At 45.1% G+C, this 20,765-nt stretch overlaps 1 protein-coding gene across 3 annotated transcripts in view; it reads left to right on the top strand.

Annotated features, from left to right (window-relative positions):
- RBM18 (RNA binding motif protein 18) overlaps positions 1–16,122 on the top strand; it is a 47,671-nt gene extending 31,549 nt beyond the window's left edge. For all 3 annotated transcript variants that reach the window (XM_089673540.1, XM_089673541.1, XM_089673542.1), the window contains one exon: positions 9,634–16,122. In XM_089673540.1, the coding sequence (XP_089529666.1) occupies positions 9,634–9,793 (160 nt within the window). In that variant the 3' untranslated portion in view covers positions 9,794–16,122. The remainder of the gene's footprint in view (positions 1–9,633) is intronic.
- Positions 16,123–20,765: the final 4,643 nt, after the last annotated feature.

Below are 20,765 nucleotides of genomic sequence, written 5' to 3'. Positions count from 1 at the left end.
CTTTAATATAATTTTTTTTTTAATTAGTAATTTAGTATATATTTTTTTTTTTTTATTAGTGGTGCTATGAAATGAAAAGGCTGGTGCTGAAACCGAAAATTCAGGATGCACTTGGCCGAAAACCGAAATGGACAGTTTTTTAAAAAAATTAATATATTTTTCAAACTCAATTTTTTTGTAAAAAAAATACACTTTAATGAGAAAAAAAACCCACGATCTATACCCCAATTTGTTTTGTAAAATGAAAGATGATGTTACACTGAATAAATAGATACCCAACATGTCACGCTTTAAAATTACTCGTGGAATGGCGCCAAACTGTGGTACGTATAATTCTCCATGGGTGACGCTTTAAAAATTTCTACAGGTTACCCGTTTAAAGTTACAGAGGAGATCTAGTGCTAGAATTATTGCTCTTGCTCTAATGTGGCGATATTTCACATGTGTGGTTCAAACACCGTTTACATATGTGGGCGTGGCCTACGTATGCACTCACCACTGCGCGTGAGCACAGGGGGACGGAGGCACGTTTACATTTTTTTAATTACCTTTTTTTTTTTACCTGTCTCTTAAAAAAAAAATTAAAAATTTTATATATATATATATTTATTTATGTATAATATATTATTTTATTCCTTTTTTTTTTTACACTGTCCGTTTAAATTCTATATATATTTTTTACCTGTCTCTTAAAAAAAATTTTTTAAAAATTTTAATTTTTATATATGTGTGTGTATGTATATATATATATATTTATTTATTTATGTATAATATATTCTTTTATTACTTTTTTTTTTTACACTGTCCCTTTAAATATATATATATATATATATATATATATATATATATATATATATATATATATATATATATATATTTTTTTTTATATTTATTTTTTAAATCAATTTTATTCCTATCACAAGCAATGCAAACATCCCTTGTGGTAGAAATAAGCAGTGACAGGTTCTCTTTGTAGAGAGATCTGGGGTCAATAAAACCCCACATCTCACCTCTACAATATAAAGCATTGCTCTAGTACTTTAAAAAAAAAAAATGGCCTTGTTTACAAGAACTGGAAGTAACATAGTGACGTCGCTCCGGTCCTCCAAGGGGATAGAGATGAGTAGAAGCCATCTTTCCTTCACTGATCTCTATGCCTAGCGCTGGGATCTTTGGATGGGTTCTCCGGGAAGGCTGACAACAACCGGCCGGGGAGGGGTTATTTTCGGTACTTGTATCGGTGCCAATTTTCATACCGGCCAAAGGCCAATAGGGGTATTTTCAGCCGAAACATTTCGGCCACCGAAATTTTGGTGCATCCCAATTTTTTATTTTTTCCACTGTTGCTTTAATGTTTTTTGTTTTTTTTTAAATCACTTTTGCTGTAAACATCTCTTGTGACAGCAATAGGCAGTGACAGGTACTCTTTATGGAGGGATCTACAAGACCCCAAATCCCTCCTTTGCACTTAACCACTTGCCTACAGGGCACTTATACCCCCTTCCTGCCCAGGCCAATTTTCAGCTTTCAACGCTGTCACACTTTGACAATTGCGCTGTTGTGCAACACTGTACCCATATGAAATTTTTATCATTTTTTTCACACAAATAAAGCTTTCTTTTGGTGGTATTTAATCACCACTGGGTGTTTTACTTTTTGTGCTATAAACAAAACAAAAAGCAAAACATTTGAAAAAAAAAAAGTTTTTCTTTGTTTCCATTATAAAATTTTGCAAACAGGTAATTCTCCTTCACTGATGTGTGTTGATGAGGCAGCACTGATGGGCACTGATAGGCGGTATTGATACGCGGCACTGATGAGCTGGTACTGATGATGCTGCACAGGTGGGTGGCACTGCGCAGGTGGTGGCACTGATGGGTACAGGTGGGTGGCACTGATCATCAGTGCCGATCACTTCTCTGACAATTGGCGGTTATCGGCAGTACTTTCCTCATGCTGTGACAGTGTGAGGAAAGTGCAGCCAATAACCGACAACTGTATTTACCCGGGGATCTGCTGTGTCATTGGACACAGCTGATCACATGGTAAAAGGCCGCTGTGATTGGCCGTTTACCATATCACGTGATCAGCTGTGTCCGTAGGAGTGCGCGCCGCTGGTGGTGCCAGGGTGCATGTTCTGGAATGATGTCCATGGACGTCGTCCCAGAACTAGACAACCGTGTTGTTGCCATCTTTTGGCTACAGTACGGTAGGGAAGAGGTTAAAAGCATTCAGAAACACCAATAATCAGCATTTCTAAATGTTTGGGGTTTTTTTTTTTTAATGTCGCTGTTTACATCCGGGTAACCCGGAAGTGATGTGATGTCATTGCTTCCGGGTTACTGTAGTGGAGACCTAATGAAAGTCGGAATCGGCTTTCATTGGTTCTCCGGGCAGCCAGCGGACGCACTGGCTGGTAGCTTGGCTCTCCCGATGGGATGGGAGAGCCTGAGCAAGCTGCATTAGACAGCGGGGGGGGGGGGGGTCCACTCTAACTGCATGTAATAACGATCGATTGGCTTGTTAACCACGGTGATCATTGTTACATGAAAGCCGTCCGCCAGTTCTAAAAAAAAAACAATACCAGGATGACAACTACAGCTGCAGGCATCATCCCGGTATACCGGTTCAAACCTCAGCAACCTACGGGTACGTCGCTGGGGCTGAAGTGGATATAATAAATATTATACGTGGCCCTTTGGACACATCAGGAGAAACTTGATTGGAAGATGGAAGTCAACAGAGATTCCCTTCATTTACTAAACTCTGGAGCAGCTGCACTTGCAAAGTGCACGGTCTACATGCCTTAAGTAAATCCACCTCCTAGTGTGACTCTAACAACCTCCCACCCCTCCTACTGTCCTAGATGTCAAAAGTCCATGGCAATAAGAATCTTAAAAAAAGTTAAAATTCCGCCGATTTAAATTAACTAAAAATTAACTGCTTCCTGTCTTTTTTTTTTTTTCTTTCTTCAACTTTTTTTATTTATTTTTTTCTCAAAATTTTTGGCCTTTTTTTTTTTATCGTTTAACAAAAATAAAAAATAAAAAAACTCAGTGGAGATTAAATACCACCAAAAGAAAGCTCTATCTTTCTGATAAAAAAAAGATACAAATTTCATATGGGCACAGTGTTGCATGACCGCCCAATAGTCATTCAAACTGCGACAACGCTGAAAAATTGGCCTGGGCAGGAAGGGGTTAAAAGTGCCTGGTACTGAAGTGGTTACAAGCACTGGTATCTATTTACTCAGCATGACATCCTTTTATATTTTACCAAAAAATCGGGTATTATATTGTGCTTTTTTTTGTGGCATCCAATTCATAATTTTCCCCAAAATCTGGCTTTAAAAAATCATGGTGCAACATAGAAATATGAAAGGCCCACCATTTTATTCTCTAGGGCCTCTGCTTAAAAAAAAATATGTTTGGAGTTTCTAAGTAGTTTTTTAGCAAAAAAACGAAATGCTGCTTTTTCCATGTAGATGAGAAATGTCAGAATTGGCCTGGGCGGCTAGCAGTTAAATATCCTCATTGCATGGCCGTGTAGCAGATCTGGCGGACTCAGGATAGTAAACGTCCCGAGCTTAGTCTGAAGTCTTTTAAACAAACAAGTGTTCCAGTGATTGGGCTGATCTGTCAATCTCAGTGGGCAGTCAGTGTGGAGTGGATGGGGGGGGGTTGATCAAACAACCTGTGTGTATCCAGGCAGCCAGGAAATGGGAAGGGTAACTGCAGCCTGCTTTAGCCCCGGGGCAGCGTGCCGGGCCAGGAAAGGTTAAACTGATTGATTGAGCGCTGATTGGTGTGCAGTTGGTTCAACAGGAAACTCATTTACTCCGGGGAGCACCGCTGAACTTTTAGGTCTGCAGAGGAAGGTCAGACACAATCAAGGAGAAGACGTGGATATCATGTAGGGGGGGGGGGTGTCTGCTCTGCTTCTGCCTCACCTCTTGTTTGGGGACTAAAAATGCCTTTTTTTTTTGGGGAAAAAAATCCATGTTCCATATTGAATTTTAAAGCTAAGGCCCTGTAGGCAGCATCAGGCAAACTCCGCTGTGCTCAGTTCTGTAGATTGAGGAAAAAGCTTTTAACCACTTTCCCGCCGCCCTATAGCAGAAGTACTGCTACAGGGTGGCAGGGCTGCGCAAAATCCTGTGTGTGTGTGTGTGTATTTTTATATATATATATATATATATATATATATATATATATATATATTATACATATATATTTAATATATTATATATATATATATATATATTTTTTTTTTTATATATATATATTTTTTTTATATATGTGTGTGTGTGTGTGTGATTTGCATTTCCGTGTAGGGGGTGCACGCGCCTCCCTACCCGCGCTGCTGTTGGTGGCTAGAAATGTCAATCGCAGGGTCCCAACCGGTAATCGTCGGGTAAAATCAACAGGGGAGAGACCTGTGTGTAAACAACGACGGTCTCTCCCCTGTCAGCATGGACATGCTGCTGTGTATCTCTCTGCACAGCATGTCTCCCTAGTAATACACAGCACATTAACCCTTTGATCGCCCAAATGTTAACCATTTCCTGTCCAGTGTCGTTAGTACAGTGTCAAGGCTTTTTATTAGCACTGATCACTGTATTGGTGTCACTGGGGATGTCAGTGGCAGTTAGTCAGTTCCCCGGTGACTGCCGGCGATCACCGATAGGGAGGAGAGCTGCATTGTTTACCAACAGCCCTCCTCCCTGTCAGTTTGGGCACACTGCTCGGGATGGCTGAGCACAGCCAATCCCGATCATTGTGGTTTACAGTGAAGTACGCCCACCCTCCCCCCACCCCCTAGTAAGACACGCCCATCACACAGTTAACCCTTTGATCGCCCCTCACATTAACCCCTTCCTGCCCAGTGCCATTAGTACAGCGTCCATTTTTAGCACTAATCACTGTATTGGTGTCACTGGGGTTGTCAGTGACACCAAGTTAGTTCCCCCCCAGTGTCAGAATGCCCGCCGCAGTCCCGCTATAAGTCGCTAATCGCGCTATTACTAGTATTACAAAAAGAAAAAAAACATTCCAGTATCTATACCGCCATTTTTAAACGTTATAACTTTCACGTAAACCAATTAATTTACATGTATTGGTATTTTTTTTTTTTAGCAAAGACATGGAGCAGAAAACATTTTGGCCTAAATGTATGACGAAATTCGATATTTTTTAAAAAAGATTTTTACTGGACATGATTTATAGCAAAAAGTCAAAAATATTGTTTTTTTTTTTTCAAAATTGTCGGTCTTTTTTTCTTTATAGCGCACAAAACAATGCACAGGTGATCAGTACCGAAAGAAAGCTTTATTTGTGGGAAAAAAAAGGATATAGGTTTAACTTATGTACAACAATGCATGACCGCGCAATTGTCAGTTAAAGTAACGCAGCGCCTTATCGCACAAAATGTCCTGGTCAGGAAGGGGGGGGGGGGTAAATCCTCTGGAGGGCAAGTTTGTAATTACAATAAAATCAGAAGTCGTAGTGACTTGCCTACAGTAGTCTTGTTGTAGGTAAGGGCCCCGCCTACATTCCAGAACGCTGGAGAGCGCCGGCTGCTGGTGGAGCGTAGAATAATAATCTACTAATACTTTTGCACTACTCCCCCCCCCCCTCTGAGTGCCCACCATAGCAAGCCACTTGTCATGTCGTGCAGACTCGCTCTAGAGCTGGCTTAGTGTGTCCATAGATCCACAGAGCGCAGCTTAGCCTCGCCCCCCACTCCCTCCTTACTGTGATTGACAGCAGCGAGAGCCAATTGGTCTTGCTGCCGTCTCAGCCTGTGAGGAGGGAGAGAGCCGCTGCTCTTGTGCACATCGCTCTAGTCAATAATTGAGTTACATTGTTTTTTTGGGGTGGGGCGGGGCAGGATAGGGTGGTAACAAGTACTATTTTTTTTTTTTTTAATTATTATTGGTACTTGCTTCCACTTACACAATCCTCGCCCTGCCGCCTCCCCTCCTACTGCCTTCCGGGACATCTGCAGAACCAGTGGGGAGCCGGCTGCGGTTCCTCAGGAAGTCACAGCTGGCTCCTGTATCCAAGATGGCCGCACTGGGGACCCACAGCCGGTAGGAAGAACCAACTGCAGAAAACCAGCGCTGGACCCCAGGCGTTGGTAGGTACCCGATTTTTAAAAGTCAGCATTATTCCAGGTACTCGCATGGTGCCATCAATTTACGCAGCGCTACATGCCTTGAAAACGTATTCATACCCCTTGAAATTTTCCCCATTTTGTCATGTTACAGCCAAGAACGTCAATGTATTTTATTGGGATTTGATGTGATAGACCAACACAAAGCGGCACATAATTGTGAAGTGGAAGGAAAATGAGAAATGGTTTCAACAATTTTTACAAATATTTGAAAAGTGCGGCATTCATTTGTATTCAGCCCCCTTTGCTCTGATACCCCTAACTAAAATCTAGTGGAACCAATTGCCTTCAGAAGTCACCTGATTAGTAAATAGAGTCCACCTGCGTATTGTGTAATCTCAGTATAACTACATCTGTTTTTTACTAAGGTTAGAGAACATTAGTGAACAAACAGCATCATGAAGGCCAAGGAACTCACAAGACAGGTCAGGGATAAAGTTGTGGAGAAGTTTAAAGCAGGGTTAGGTTATAAAAAAAATATTGCAAGCTTTGAGCATCTCACGGAGCACTGTTCAATCCATATATAGCATTCACATTAGTCCCTGACCCTCAAGGGGCGTACAATCTAAGGTCCCTAACGCACATTCATATACACATATTAGGGCCAATTTCCTTACCGGCATGTCTTTGGTGTGTGGGAGGAAACCCATGCAGGCATCAGGAGAACATGCAAACTCCATGCAGGTAATGCCATGGTTGGGATTCAAACTGATGATCCTAGTACTGCTAGGTGGAAGTGCTAACCACTTGAGTTACTGTGCTCAGATGCAAGCAGTGGGCTGGCTCCTGGGAGGAGTTATGCAGCTATCAGAATGCCTTGATGGGTCAATCTAGAGGAGTGGGTGTTTCTATGTAGGCTGCATTTGCATGCTGACCTCCCACGTGTGATGCTGACCCTCCATGATTGGTACTGAATGGAAGGGACGGGCTAGGGACAGTAAGGCTAGGAGGAAGAGGATAGATGATGCTGGCTGACCTCCCACGTGTGATGCTGACCCTCCGTGATTGAATGAACTGAATGGAAGGGATGGGCCAGGGACAGTCAGGCTGGGGAGGAGGAGGATAGTTGATGCTGGCCCACCTCCCATGTGTGGTGCTGACTCTCCATGATTGAATGAACTGAATGGAAGGGATGGGCCAGGGACAGTCAGGCAGGGAGGAAGCGGATAGATGATGCTGGCTCATCTCCCACGTGTGATGCTGACCCTCCGTGATTGAATGAACTGAATGGAAGGGACGGGACAGGGACAGTCAGGCTGGGAGGAAGAGGATAGATGATGCTGGCTGACCTCCCACATGTGATGCTGACCGTTCATGATTGAATGGAAGGGACAGGCCAGGGACAGTCAGGCTGGGGAAGAGAAGGATAGACGATGCTGGCCGTCCTCCCACGTGTGATGCTGACCCTCCGTGATTGAATGAACTGAATGGAAGGGACGGGCCAGGGACAGTCAGGCTGGGAGTAAGAGGATAGATGATGCTGGCTGACCTCCCACATGTGATGCTGACCCTCCATGATTGAATGAACTGAATGGAAGGGACGGGCCAGGGACAGTCAGGCTGGGGAGGAGGATACATGATGCTGGCCAATCTCCCACATGTGATGCTGACTCTCCATGATTTAATGAACTGAATGGAAGGGACAGGCCAGGGACAGTCAGGCTGGGGAGGAGTATAGATGATGCTGGTTGACCTCCCACGTGTGATGCTGACCCTCCATGATTGAATGAACTGAATGGAATGGATGGGCCAGGGACAGTCAGGCTGGGAGGAAGAGGATGGATGACGCTGGTCGACCTCCCACATGTGATGCTGACCCTCCATGATTGAATAAACTGAATGGAATGGATGGGCCAGGGACAGTCAGGCTGGGAGGAAGAGGATGAATGACGCTGGTCGACCTCCAGCCAGGAAATGAGGCGGAGCTCAATCTGATTTGCTGCAGCTTCTAATGCACATTGATTTCAACGCACACTGTGAGCTCCTCCCAGAGTAAAGCCAGGAATACACGGTAAGAAAATCGTACGAAAAATGTTGATCAAATGATCGACCGATTTTTCTCTTCGTTGATGAGCAGGATGTTATAACCAATAGCGATATTGTGAACGAAAAAATCTGGTTGAACAACAGTGAAAAATTTTGTTGTTTCACATGTGAACGTCCGATTTTCTATGCGGTGGTCCGATGGTCGTCTGAAAAAAAATCTATCAAGTGCTATCATGCATGAGCAGAAACAGAAGATGACCCGGATGTTTATGTCCAAGGATCCATAAATAAAATTTTATTAATTCCAAGGATTTATGTCCAATCGCTTGTTCTGGACGGCAGGACGTTGAACGCTCGTTCTGGACGGCAGGGTGTTGAGCTCTCGTTCTGGGCGGAAGGGCGTGGCTGCAAGGTCACACGCACACTGCATCACTTCCATTTGTACGGAAGACGTCAACACTACATATTGCTCGGCGAACTATTTATTTTCGATTGGTTAATGTGGGCCACGATTTCGACGAACGAACGTCGATCGGTCATCGGGTGACAGATCGGTCGTTTTTCTGACCATGTATTCGTGTCATAAGAAATTTCAGTACAGGGCGGAGCCGATACAACTGTAAAAGACTGAAGGGAAGGCTAGAGGTCAGCTTTTAGGTAAAGCAGGTAGAAAGATGGAATTTAAAAATGAATTCCAAGAATGCCGCTTTGTAGAAAAATGAAGGCACACTATGAGTTAAGCCCAGCGAGGTGCATGACACCTCCCAGGCTTAGCTCTATTATTTATATCTGAGAGCTTCGCAGTACTCCCGGAAGAGTAATTTCTGGAGGGCAACTCTGATCCTTCTGAGTTCTGCATCTTGAACAGGAGAGTCACTGCAGCCGCTATGCCCTCCCCTCCTCTCCTCTCCCCTCCTCCTGCCCATTCATTGAAGCCTTTATATTACATGAGCACATTCATAAAATACAAAGGCTTATATGAATGGGCAGCAGAGGGGAGAAGCAGATATTGCTGCAACTGATATGCCCTCCCTTCCCCTCCTCCTGCCTATTCACAGAAGCCTTTGTATTATGTGAGCACATTCATAAAATACAAATGCTTATGTGAATGGGCAGCAGAGGGGAGAGGCAGATATTGCTGCAACTGACATGCCCTTCCTTCCCCTCCTCCTGCCTATTCACAGAAGCCTTTGTATTATGTTCTCAAATTTAACAAAATACAAAGGCTTCTGTGAATGGGCAGCAGAGGGGAGGGCAGGCATCGCTGCACTGTGTGCCTTTTTTTTCTTGCACAGCCTGTGTGTCCCCAGTGTACCTCTGGCTGAGTCTAAAACCTATAGAGCTGTGTTCAGGGGATGTCATGCACCTCCTTAGGCTTAACTCATAGCGTGCCTTCACTGTTTACTACTAAGATTATGTATTTAAATTGATTCTCATCTAGTTTTTTATTTTTTTGTTTTGTTTTTGGTGCAGTGTCAGTGCTAAAATCAAAGCCATCGAGGCCAAGCTGAAAATGATGCAAGAAAACCCCGACAACGAGTTGCCTGGTCAGCCGTCATACTCTTACTTTAAAGCGTCGGAGAAGAAGAGGAGCATGCCGTATTCTAGAATTTCCTGGAAGTCTAAGAGATGACATCATCGTTTCCGTTGCGGATTTCTGAGCGGGACTGAGCACACGCACTATGATACCTGTAATAATAATAACGCAGACCTCACGCCACGCCACTATCCACGGCACAGACTTGAATTCTCTTCGGAGGGAGGCTGCTCTGTAACATATGTTTTATTTTTATTTTTTCGTCCTTCTACGTGGGAATGTGTGTGTATGTAACTACGACGTTTTCTTTTAATCCCTCGCCCTCCAGAGGATTTCACCCCCTTCCTGACCTGGCCATTTTCTGCGTTGCTGACAATTGCGCGGTCATGCGACGCTGCACCCAAATGAAATTTACGTTCCTTTTTTTAACCACGAAGAGAGCTTTCTTTCGGTGGTATTTGATCGCCTGTGCGGTTTTTATTTTTGGCGCTATAAAAATAAAGGCCGACAATTTTGAGGAAAAAAAAACAATATTTTGGATATTTTGCTATTAAACATGTCCAGTAAAAAAAAATTTAAAAATCTGATTTCATCATAAATTTAGGCCATAATTTAGACTCTGCTAAAAAAAAAATAAAAATCCCGATACGTGTAAATTTAATTGGTTTACCTGAAAGTTATAGCGTTTAAAAATGGCGGAATAGATACTTGAATTTTTTTTTTTTTATTACTAGTAATGGCGGCGGGCATTCTGACACTGGGGGGGAACTGACTTGGTGTCACTGACAATACCCAGTGACATCAATACAGTAATCAGTGCTACATGTCTTTGCTAAAAAAAAATTAAAATCCTAATACCTGTAAATTAATTGGTCTACGTGAAAGTTATAGTGTTTACAAATGGCGGAATAGATACTGGAAATGTTTTTTTTTTTTTTTTATACTAGTAATGGCGGCGGGACTGCGGCGGGCATTCTAACACCAATACAGTGATCAGTACTGATAAAAAGCACTGACACTGTACTAATTGCACTGGGCAGGAAGGGGTTAACATCTGGGGCGATCAAAGGGTTAACTGTGTGGTTTCTGTGCTTTCAACTGTAAGCACACTGCTATGCAGAGCCATACAAAGCAGTGTGCAGGAGCTGACGGGAGAGATCTGTATTGTTTACATATAGTTCTCTCCCCCCCCCCGTTGGTAATACTCAGCGATCGCCGCGAGTAATCACCGGCCGGGACCCGGTGCCTGACAGCCGAGGCCGTGAATAGCGGCGCGGGTAGGGCATGCGCGCGCCTCCTACCCTGAAATGCGAAATATATACATGATTTTGCGCACCCCTGCCACCATGCAGCAGTATTTCTGCTATAGGGCGGCAGGAAAGCGGTTAAGCTGCCCTTACACTGGTTTCTCTTTAATAAGGACAGATTGTTCGGCATCCTGAGGCTTCCATTGACCTCCAGCTTTACTTGTACATTTGGTCGTCTGTTTGCCATCGCAGTCTGTGTGATCTAAAACTTTACCAACATTTAGCAATAGTACACGCCACGGCTGCCCTGGAGTTTTGAAGCAGTATTAAACCCAAAAACAAACATTTATTATATTGCCGCTTACCAATTCTTAGATGTGGTGGCTGCATTACCCCTAACCATTAACACGTGCTAAAAACAATCCCCTCCCCCCACGAAACCCCCCTTCCCCACTCCACCAGCTGTATTTCACACAAACATGTAAATATACAGCTTGTTCTATTGAAAAACTGGCTAGATCGCCAGATGACAATAAAAAGGAAGTGAGCCTAAAAAAAAGAAAACTAATACAGCCACCCATATTACTCAACCGTATACAGCGCTCCTCTAGTGAATCATGCAAATAAATTAACTTAGAAATTTCTAATGAGCAAACTCAATAAAGTGCGATACAGGTGGACCTCGGTTTATGAATTGAATGCATTCTGCGGGACGTTTTGTATTGCAAAAAAATCGTAAATCGAAACACGGTTTCCCATAGGAATGCATTGAAAATCAATTCGTTTCCGGAGGTCAGAAAAAAAGTTTAAAGAAAAAAGTCTTTTATCTGTTCAAAACTCCTTATAAAGTGCACTTTATAGGCATAAATACTGTACGGGGACATGATTAAAACATTAATTCATAAATGCATTGAAAACCAATTAATCCGTTCCGGAGATCAGAAAAAAGTAAAAAAATAAGTCTTCTATCTGTTCAAAACTCTTTATAAAGTGCACTTTAACCTCCTTCATGCCGAGTGCACACAAATGTGTGGCCTCTCAGCATTGACGCCAAGCAGCCGCACATTTGCATACAATTAAAAAAAACATATGTGCTGAGAGTGCGCGCTCTGCGCCCATCACACATGTCCGATGCTCACGGACAGGTCCCAATCTCTTGTGATCGGGACCTTTCCCAATCATGTGACAGCAGTCACATGACCCTAAACTTCCGGCTTCTGAAACCCCTAAAGGGCCAGGAGATGCCGGCGCCAAGGGGTTAAAGGCATAAATACTGTACAGGGGCATGATTAAAAATTTCCAGAATGGCTCCAAAACTCGATGCAAAAACCACTCCAACACCTCCACCCTCGACGCCACGTGCTACCCACAGGCTCCAGCATTCACGGAGCTGCAGCTATAAACCTCCCAGGCACAATTCATCCTGGGGAAACGCTTCGTATTGCGAAAAAAATTCATAAATGCATTGAAAACCAATTAATCCGTTCCGGAGGTCAGAAAAAGTAAAAAAGAAGTATTTTATCTGTTCAAAACTCTTTATAAAGTACACTTTAAAGGCATAAATACTGTACAGGGACATGATTAAAAATGAATTCGGAAATGCATTGAAAACCAATGAATCCGTTCCGGAGGTCAAAAAAAAGTAAAAAAGAAGTCTTTTATCTGTTCAAAACTCTTTATAAAGTGCACTTTAAAGGCACGGGACGGCGCTATAAACCTCCCAGGCGCAATGCATCCTGGGGAAACATGCTTCGTATTGCGAAAAAAATTGTAAACCGAGGCATTATTTGCAATGGATTGTTATTCGGAAACCAAAAATTCCGTTAACCGAGGCGTTCGTAAATCGAGGTACGCCTGTACAGTCCACATAAAGTGCAATTTCCCTTTTCCCACTTAAAGTGCTTCTTCCAAAATTGTGCGGTGCATTGCTTTTCTTCTTCCATATGTGCAAAAATGGTGCAAACCATTTCTATTGCTTCAGTACAGCCTCTAGTGCTTCACTCCACCACCGTGCACCACCACCATTCCAGTGAACTTGCCAGAGAGCCATGACTTCTCATTTAAGAGTTGGTCTATAGGTGCTTTTTCATTCCCCGATCAGATGTGCCGCATCCAGGAATCCGCTTTTCCTTAGTCACAGGGACATCATAGAATTGGAGGGGAAAGAGACTCCAATAGTATAAAACCCTTTATTAAAACCACTTCATACAATCACGTAAAAACATCAGCGAATGCGCTCTCTTTTTATGGTGCATTCTGCCCTGCACCCCGGTTCAACCACCTATTCTCGCAGTGGGTCGGATCTACTGTACCTAGTGCAAGCTTGGATCGCTCTGCTATGCAGCTGTTTCTCACCACTTCCGGGTGTCTCCTCCAGGTCAGGATGATGTCATGTCCTGTAGCTCTGCCTCGACACTTCGATATTTCACCATATTGACGCCTAAGGAGACTCCTGAAGGATGTAAGAATGTCTTCTGAAGGACGCAAGAACGTCTTCTGAAGAACGCAAGAACGTCTTCTGAAGGACGCAAGAACGTCTTCTGAAGGACTCAAGAACGTCTTCTGAGGGACGCAAGAACGTCTTCTGAGGGACGCAAGAACGTCTTCTGAGGGACGCAAGAACGTCTCCTGAGGGACGCAAGAACGTCTCCTGAGGGACGCAAGAACGTCTCCTGAGGGACGCAAGAACGTCTCCTGAGGGACGCAAGAACGTCTCCTGAGGGACGCAAGAACGTCTCCTGAGGGACGCAAGAACGTCTCCTGAAGGACTCAACATCTCCTGAAGACGTCATTAGGTCTTCACAGAGGCTGATGAAGGAGGTGTGATTTGGACTCGGAAATGCATTCTGATTGGTCATAGCACCCTGGACGGTTGACAGCTCCTTGGCCAGCTCTCCTAACAGATCTGATCTCCAGCTGGGGCTCCCCGGGCGGCTTGCTTGGATCCCTGCTTTGGCTTCACAGCACTCCTGACATTGGACTGGACTCTGGACTGATGTCTCCATTTGGAGCTTGATCCATTGCTCATGACCAGCGATGTCTGTGAGCGCATAATTATTGCATTTTATACCCTTTTTTATTCAATAAAATTTGCTACACTATTGGCGGCTTGGCGCCTCTCTCCCCATCCCTATTGGCGTCTCGCAGTCTCTTTCCCCGCTAATTCTATGATGTCCCTGGTGATCCTGTACTAAGGGAAAGCGGATTCCTGGATGTGGCACATCCGATTGGGGAATTAAAAAGCGCCTACAGACCAACTCTTAAATGAGAGGTCATGGCGAGTTCTCCGGAAAAATAATAACACCAGAATCGGGAACCACTGCCAAAGTATTATGTAAATAATTAGGCCGACTCACCAAAGTTAAAGGTGGTGTCCTCAGGACCAAGGAGATACGCAGCACAAACACCAGCTTGTGGGTAAAGGACCCACAAGAAAAGAAATCCCAAAGAGAACAATCTGTGGCCAGTTCTCCAGAATGGTGGTGGAGTGAGGCACTAGAGCAGTGGCCTCCAAACTGCGGCCTGGGAGCTGGATGTGGCCCTTTGCGTTTATCTGCCCTTGGAGCACTATTCCACCAACTAACACCAACAATGGGGCACCATTCCTCCTACTGACACCATCACTATACATCTCATTGATATCAACGAAGGGATATTATTCCTCCCATTAAAACCACTGATGGGGCACTGTATCAGGGCATTTTCTCCTTCCGCTGTCCACCGCCTGGCCCTCCTAAAGGTCAGTAAACTGGCCCCTTGCTTGGAAAGTTTGGAGACACCAGCACTAGAGGCAGTATTGAAGCAATAGAACTGTTGTTTGCACCATTTTTTGCCCGGAGTACTTTTACTTGCACATACGGAAGTAGAAAACCAATAAACTGCACAATTTTGGAAGAAGCCCTTTACATGGGAAAAAGGAAATTGCACTTTATGTGGCCTGTATCGCACTTTATTGAGTTTGTTCATTATGAATTTATAAGTGAATTAATTACTATAGGAACACTGTAATATCGGTGGCTGTATTTTCTTTTTTTAGGCTTTCTTTCTTTTTATTTTCATCTGGTGATCTAGCCAGTAAATCTGTTGTTTTTCAATACAACAAGCTCTCCTGAAAATGTAGCAGTTAGGGCCCGTTCACACCATACGTGTAGAAAAACTGATGGAAACTGCAGCGCAAATTTCACTTTGCAGAGACAGGAGCTTACATCGGTTTTCATGAGTTTTATACACGTTGCAGAGTCCTGCGCAGAAAAAAAAATCTGTTGTGGTGTGAACAGGGCGCATAGAGAACGATTGATTTTGTTGTGCTATTGCAGAACGCGCGCAGAAAAACTGACGTCTCTGTACCGGGGTGTGAACGAGCCCTTAGACTCCAAACTATGGCCCTCCAGTTGTTGAAGTACTACAAGTCCCATCATGCCTCTGGGAGTCTTGCCTGTGGCTGTCAGAGTCTTCCAAAGCCTCATGGGACTTGCAGTTCCTCAACACCTGGAGGGCCATAGTTTGGAGACCCCTGCCTTAGAGGGATGAGACAAACCGTTTACCGCGGACAGAGGTGCTTACAATGATCAGCTTTTATTTATTGATGTAAAACCTTTTATCCCGAAAGGAACAGAAACTGTTGTAACGGATTATAAAGGGCGAGCCGGAGTTTGGCTTTAATTTGTTAGTGTATTTAAATCTGCTAGTCCATCTGACTATCCTCTTCCCCCCAGACTGACGATGCCGGGGGAATGCTCTTGATGAACTATGCAGAGAGTACAACCGATGAAGGTAGTGGTCCGGCATTTGGGCCCCATCCACTTCCAATACCAGAGGGCCACAGGGGATGTGTTTGGGGAATACCTTCCCCTTCCTAGGCCTGCCTGTGAATTCAGAACTGCCAATCGCCGTATTTGTGAAAGTATCCGCCATTCATCGGGGACAGGGATCGGGAGTTTCCAGCATCATCAATGAAGACTGCTGTAAATGTTTAGATGTTTTTTTTCCTTTGAGTGGAATAATGAATGTATATATTATATATACAGTGTATTATATCACTGGCCTCCGTTGCCGCATACGATTTTTAATGGCAGGCTGATTTGAAGGTATTACAAGTTTTTAGGCTGGACTCCGGGCAGATCGAAAGGTGCACATTAATGCAGTTCTGTGATCATTAAATGTATTTTTTAAATGCAAGCAGTGTAAGTGTCTGAGTTTGTCTTGGCGCACTGTACAGCAGAGTTCAGACTGGGAGAGGAAGAAGCAGCAAAAGGAGCATGCTGATAGGAGGAGGGAGCAGAGGAAAATGAGGTGAGTTCAATCTGACTTGCTGCAGCGTCTAATGCAGTCCGAAGCTCACAGTATGCAGTGAAAGCAGAGGACAGGACCGTGGATAAGGGGGAATGCCCAGGCAGCTGGGTGAATCGGATGTGGACAGGGAGGGTGATCGGCAGGGCCGAGGGGCAATTACTGGAACCAGTCTTCTGTGTGGATCTGCAGCAGCTGAAAGCTGTTTTTTTTCCCTTCCTGCTGGTTTTTAGCTGCTGCAGAGAGAGCCATATAGGGGATCGGTTCCAGTAATGCCCCCCCCCCCCGCCATATCCATCACCCTCCTTGTGCATCATACATTTCCCCCTGCTGCACAGGCTCCCCCTTAATGTGTCCTCACCCCCGCATTGCTGCAGTGTTCCCTCCTGCTTGTATTTATCTGCTGCAGATGGAGCCATACAGGGGATCGGTTCCAGTAATCACACCCATCACCCTCCCTGTGCACCATACATTTCCCCTTGCTGCCCAGGCCCCCACAGTGTGCTCTTACCCCCGCATTGCTACAGGTTGCCCTCATCTCCCTCCTACTTGTTTTTAGCTTCTGCAGAGAGAGCCGTACAGGGGATCGGTTCCAGCAATCGCCACACCCATCACCCTCCCTGTGCATCATACATTTCCCCCTGCTGCCCAGGCCTCCCCCAGTGTGCCCTCACCCCTGTATTGTTGCATGGTTCCCTCCTGCTTGTTTTTTGCTGCTGCAGAGAGAGCCATACAGGGGATCGGTTCCAGTAATTGCCCCCCCCCCCCCGCTACACCCATCATCCTCCCTGTGCATCATACATTTCCCCCTGCTGCCAAAGCCCCTCCCCAGTGTGCCCTCACCCCCCAAACCCCTCCCATTTATGCATGGTTCCCTCCTGCTTGTTTTTAACTGCTGCAGAGAGAGCCATGAAGGGGATCTGTTCCAGTAATCACTCCCCTCCCCCCCCCCCCCCGCCACACCCATCACCCTCCCTGTGCATCATACATTTCCCCCTGCTGCCCAGGCCCCCCCTCCCCTCAAAGTGTGCCCTCACCCCCGCATTGCTGCAGGGTTCCCTCCTCACCCTTCTGCTTGTTTTTAGCTGCTGCAGAGAGCCATACAGGGGATCGGTTCCAGTAATCACCCCCCTCTACATCCATCACCCTCCCTGTGCATCATACAGTTCCCCCTGCTGCCCAGGCCCCCCCCAGTGTGCCCTCACCCCCGCATTGCTGCAGGTTACCCTCCTCTCCTTCCCACTGGCAAGCACACAATAGGATCCTTCAGCATGGGGAAAGGGTCCAGTAAATATGTCACATTTACCAGTCCCTTTCCTGAATGAACACAATGAGTGATCGGTATTGATCACTCACTGTGTTCGTTCATAACACAACCATAGTAAACTACTTTTTTTTTTTTTAAGGGGGGGGGGACGAATATGTGCATTTATCTGTGATGTTTCCAGTATCCAGCTGGTAGTCGTCCTCAGCACCTGCTACTGATGAGCCCTGTTTCCAGAAACACGTGCGGTGGGAAACATGCTACCCTTTAGCAGGCAGTTTCCATTAATTCAGTGTGGTGCGATTTTACAAAAGGGGTTGGGGACTTCTGTTTTCCTTTTTCTTTTTTTTTTTGCAGGTAGGGCAGCCCATTAAGCTGCATGGTCTGTCCTACACGTGACGCACACGCATACAGGTAGGTGTGAATGAAGGCCATCGTAAATGGCAGAGAGCGCCACCTAAGTGCAGTATATAGGAAAAGTCAATATGTGATATAAGTAGGTAGGTGCTACATAAAAATAAATACAGATGGGTGAAAATGTGCAATTAATGGGAGACTAGTATCACTACGTGGCCCTATAATAGAACCATTACAATTTAAATGGGTTTCTCAATGTGTGAACTATATTCCCATAATTTATACATAGAAACAAATATAAGTCCATGGGTGAGGTGGCAGTCTTTTCAACTTCATAAAACCATTTTTTTTTCTTTTGCAGGTAGGGCAGCCCATTAAACTGCATGGTCTGTCCTACATGTGCCGCATACAGGTAGGTTTGAGTCAAGGCTAAAGGGAACGCCAGAGGGCACCAACTAAGTGCAGTATATAGAAAAAAGGCTTTATTAAAAATCACAAGTGGCAACTTACAAGATCTATAAAGATAAGAACAGGTTTGTTGTTGAGCCTCATTGTGTCTTCGAGAGCCAGGAAGCAGATGTCGCTGTCAGGAGCTGTGTAGGACACCGGAAACGAAACCAGAAATCCTGGACCGCATAGACCGTGCAGGACCGGAAGTGAAGTCACATCTTGTGGGAAGGGGGGGAATCGTGGCTTCATGTTTCGGAGCATAACTGCTCCTTTTTCAAGCAGTAACATCATTTTCTGTGTGAACCAAGGCTAAGAGTATCCACCGCTCTCCTGTTCCATTGACAACCACAAAGGCTCGTGTTCTTCCAATGGGGCATTGGACACATTTTTTAAAGCCATCTGAATATCAATCAAAGCTCTTCTACTAAATAAAATGGTCACCTTCTACACGTTGTGTTTGCTTCAAAAATGATACCCCGTGTTGCTTTCTTGGTGCTTCAAAGTCCTCCATGGAAGGTTATGACCACGCTGGCCTACAGCACCTACAGCTTTTGAGAGGCTTCAATTCAGCTTTAGCTTTGCTATGTTTTGTGGGTATTGCAGGTATGAGATATCCCAGGATGCACTGGGAGACTAACAAGCCAACTGGAAAAACATCATCAGCAGTCACTTTTGGTTCATGTGTGTATATATATATATATATATATATATATATATATATATACTACTCAAAAAAATCAAAGGAAGACTTTGAAAACCCATCTGATCTCAATGGGGAAGAATCTCCTGCTGGATCTCTATACTGACATGGACAGGGTAATGTGTTAGGAACGCAGGGATGCCCCATCGTTTGATGGAAATAAAAGTGATTGACCTGCAGAGGACTGAATTCAAAGACACCCCAAAAAATCAAAGTAAAAAATGATGCAGCAGGCTAGTCCATTTTGCTGAAATTTCATTGCAGCAACTCAGAATAGTCCTCAGTAGTTTCTATGGCCCCCACGTGCTTGTATGCATGCCTGACAACGTCGGGGGAGGCTCCTAATGAGACCACAGATGGTGTCCTGGGGGATTTCCTCCCAGATCTGGACCAGGGCATCACTGAGCTCCTGGACAGTCTGAGGTGCAACCTGGCAGCGTCGGATGGACCTAAACATGACATCCCAGAGGGGTTCTATTGGATCTAGGTCAGGTGAGCGTGGGGGCCATTCAATGGTATCAATTCCTTCATCCTCCAGGAACTGCCTGCATACTATCCCCACATGAGGCCAGGCATTGTCGTGCACCAGGAGGAACCCAGGAGCCACTGCACCAGGAGGAACCCAGGACCCACTGCACCAGCATAGGGTCTGAGAATGGGTCCAAGGATTTCATCCCGATACCTAATGGCAGTCAGGGTGCCATTGTCTAGCCTGTAGAGGTCTGCGTCCCTCCATGGATATGCCTCCCCAGACCATCACTGACCCACCACCAAAACGGTCATGCTGAACCATGTTACAGGCAGCAGAACATTCTCCACGGCTTCTCCAGACCCTTTCACGTCTGTCACATGTGCTCAGGGTGAACCTGCTCTCATCTGTGAAAAGCACAGGGCGCCAGTGGTGGACCTGCCAATTCTGGTGGTCAACGGCAAATGCCAACCCAGCTCTATGGGGCCGGGCAGTGAGAACAGGGCCCACTAGAGGACATCGGGCCCTCAGGCCACCCTCATGAAGTCTGTTTCTGATTGGTCAGAGACATTCACACCAGTGGCCTGCTGGAGGTAATTTTGTAGGGCTCTGGCAGTGCTCATCCTGTTCTCCTTGCACAAAGGAGCAGATACCGGTCCTGCTGATGGGTTAAGGACCTTCTACGGCCCTGTCCAGCTCTAATAGAGTAATTGCCTGTCTCCTGGAATCTCCTCCATGCTCTTGAGAATGTGCTGGGAGACACAGCAAACCTTCTGCCAATGGCACGTATTGATGTGCCATCCTGGAGGAGTTGGACTACCTGTGTAACCTCTGTAGGGTCCAGGTATGGCCTCATGCTACCAGTAGTGACACTGACCCTAGCCAAATGCAAAACTAGGGAAAAACAGTCAGAGAAGATGAGTAGGTAAAAAAATGTCAGTGCCCTACACCTGTAAAACCATTCCTGTTTTGAGGGTCGTCTCATTGTTGCCCATCTAGTGCACCTCTTGTTAATTTCATTAACACCAAAGCAGCTGAAACTGATTAACAACCCCCTCTGCTACTTACCTGACCAGATCAATATCCCAGGAGTTTCACTGACTTTATGCTAGACTCTGATTAAAACGTCTTTTTTGAGCCGTGTATATAAACTGGGAGTGTCTGGTGCAGGTGTCACATTTGCTGTGCATCGTGGGCAGGAAGGTAAGTGGGGCCCGGACTGAAGATGGAGCAACTAGCAGACGGCACATGAGGTGTGCAACACAGGAATGCTATAGCGGAAGAGGAGTGGG

The sequence above is a fragment of the Staurois parvus genome, unplaced genomic scaffold (assembly GCF_062004578.1).
Source record: "Staurois parvus isolate SC_StPar_1 unplaced genomic scaffold, SC_StPar_1.0 ptg000140l, whole genome shotgun sequence".
Lineage (NCBI taxonomy): Eukaryota > Metazoa > Chordata > Amphibia > Anura > Ranidae > Staurois > Staurois parvus.
This window is presented reverse-complemented; position numbering and strand designations above follow the sequence as displayed.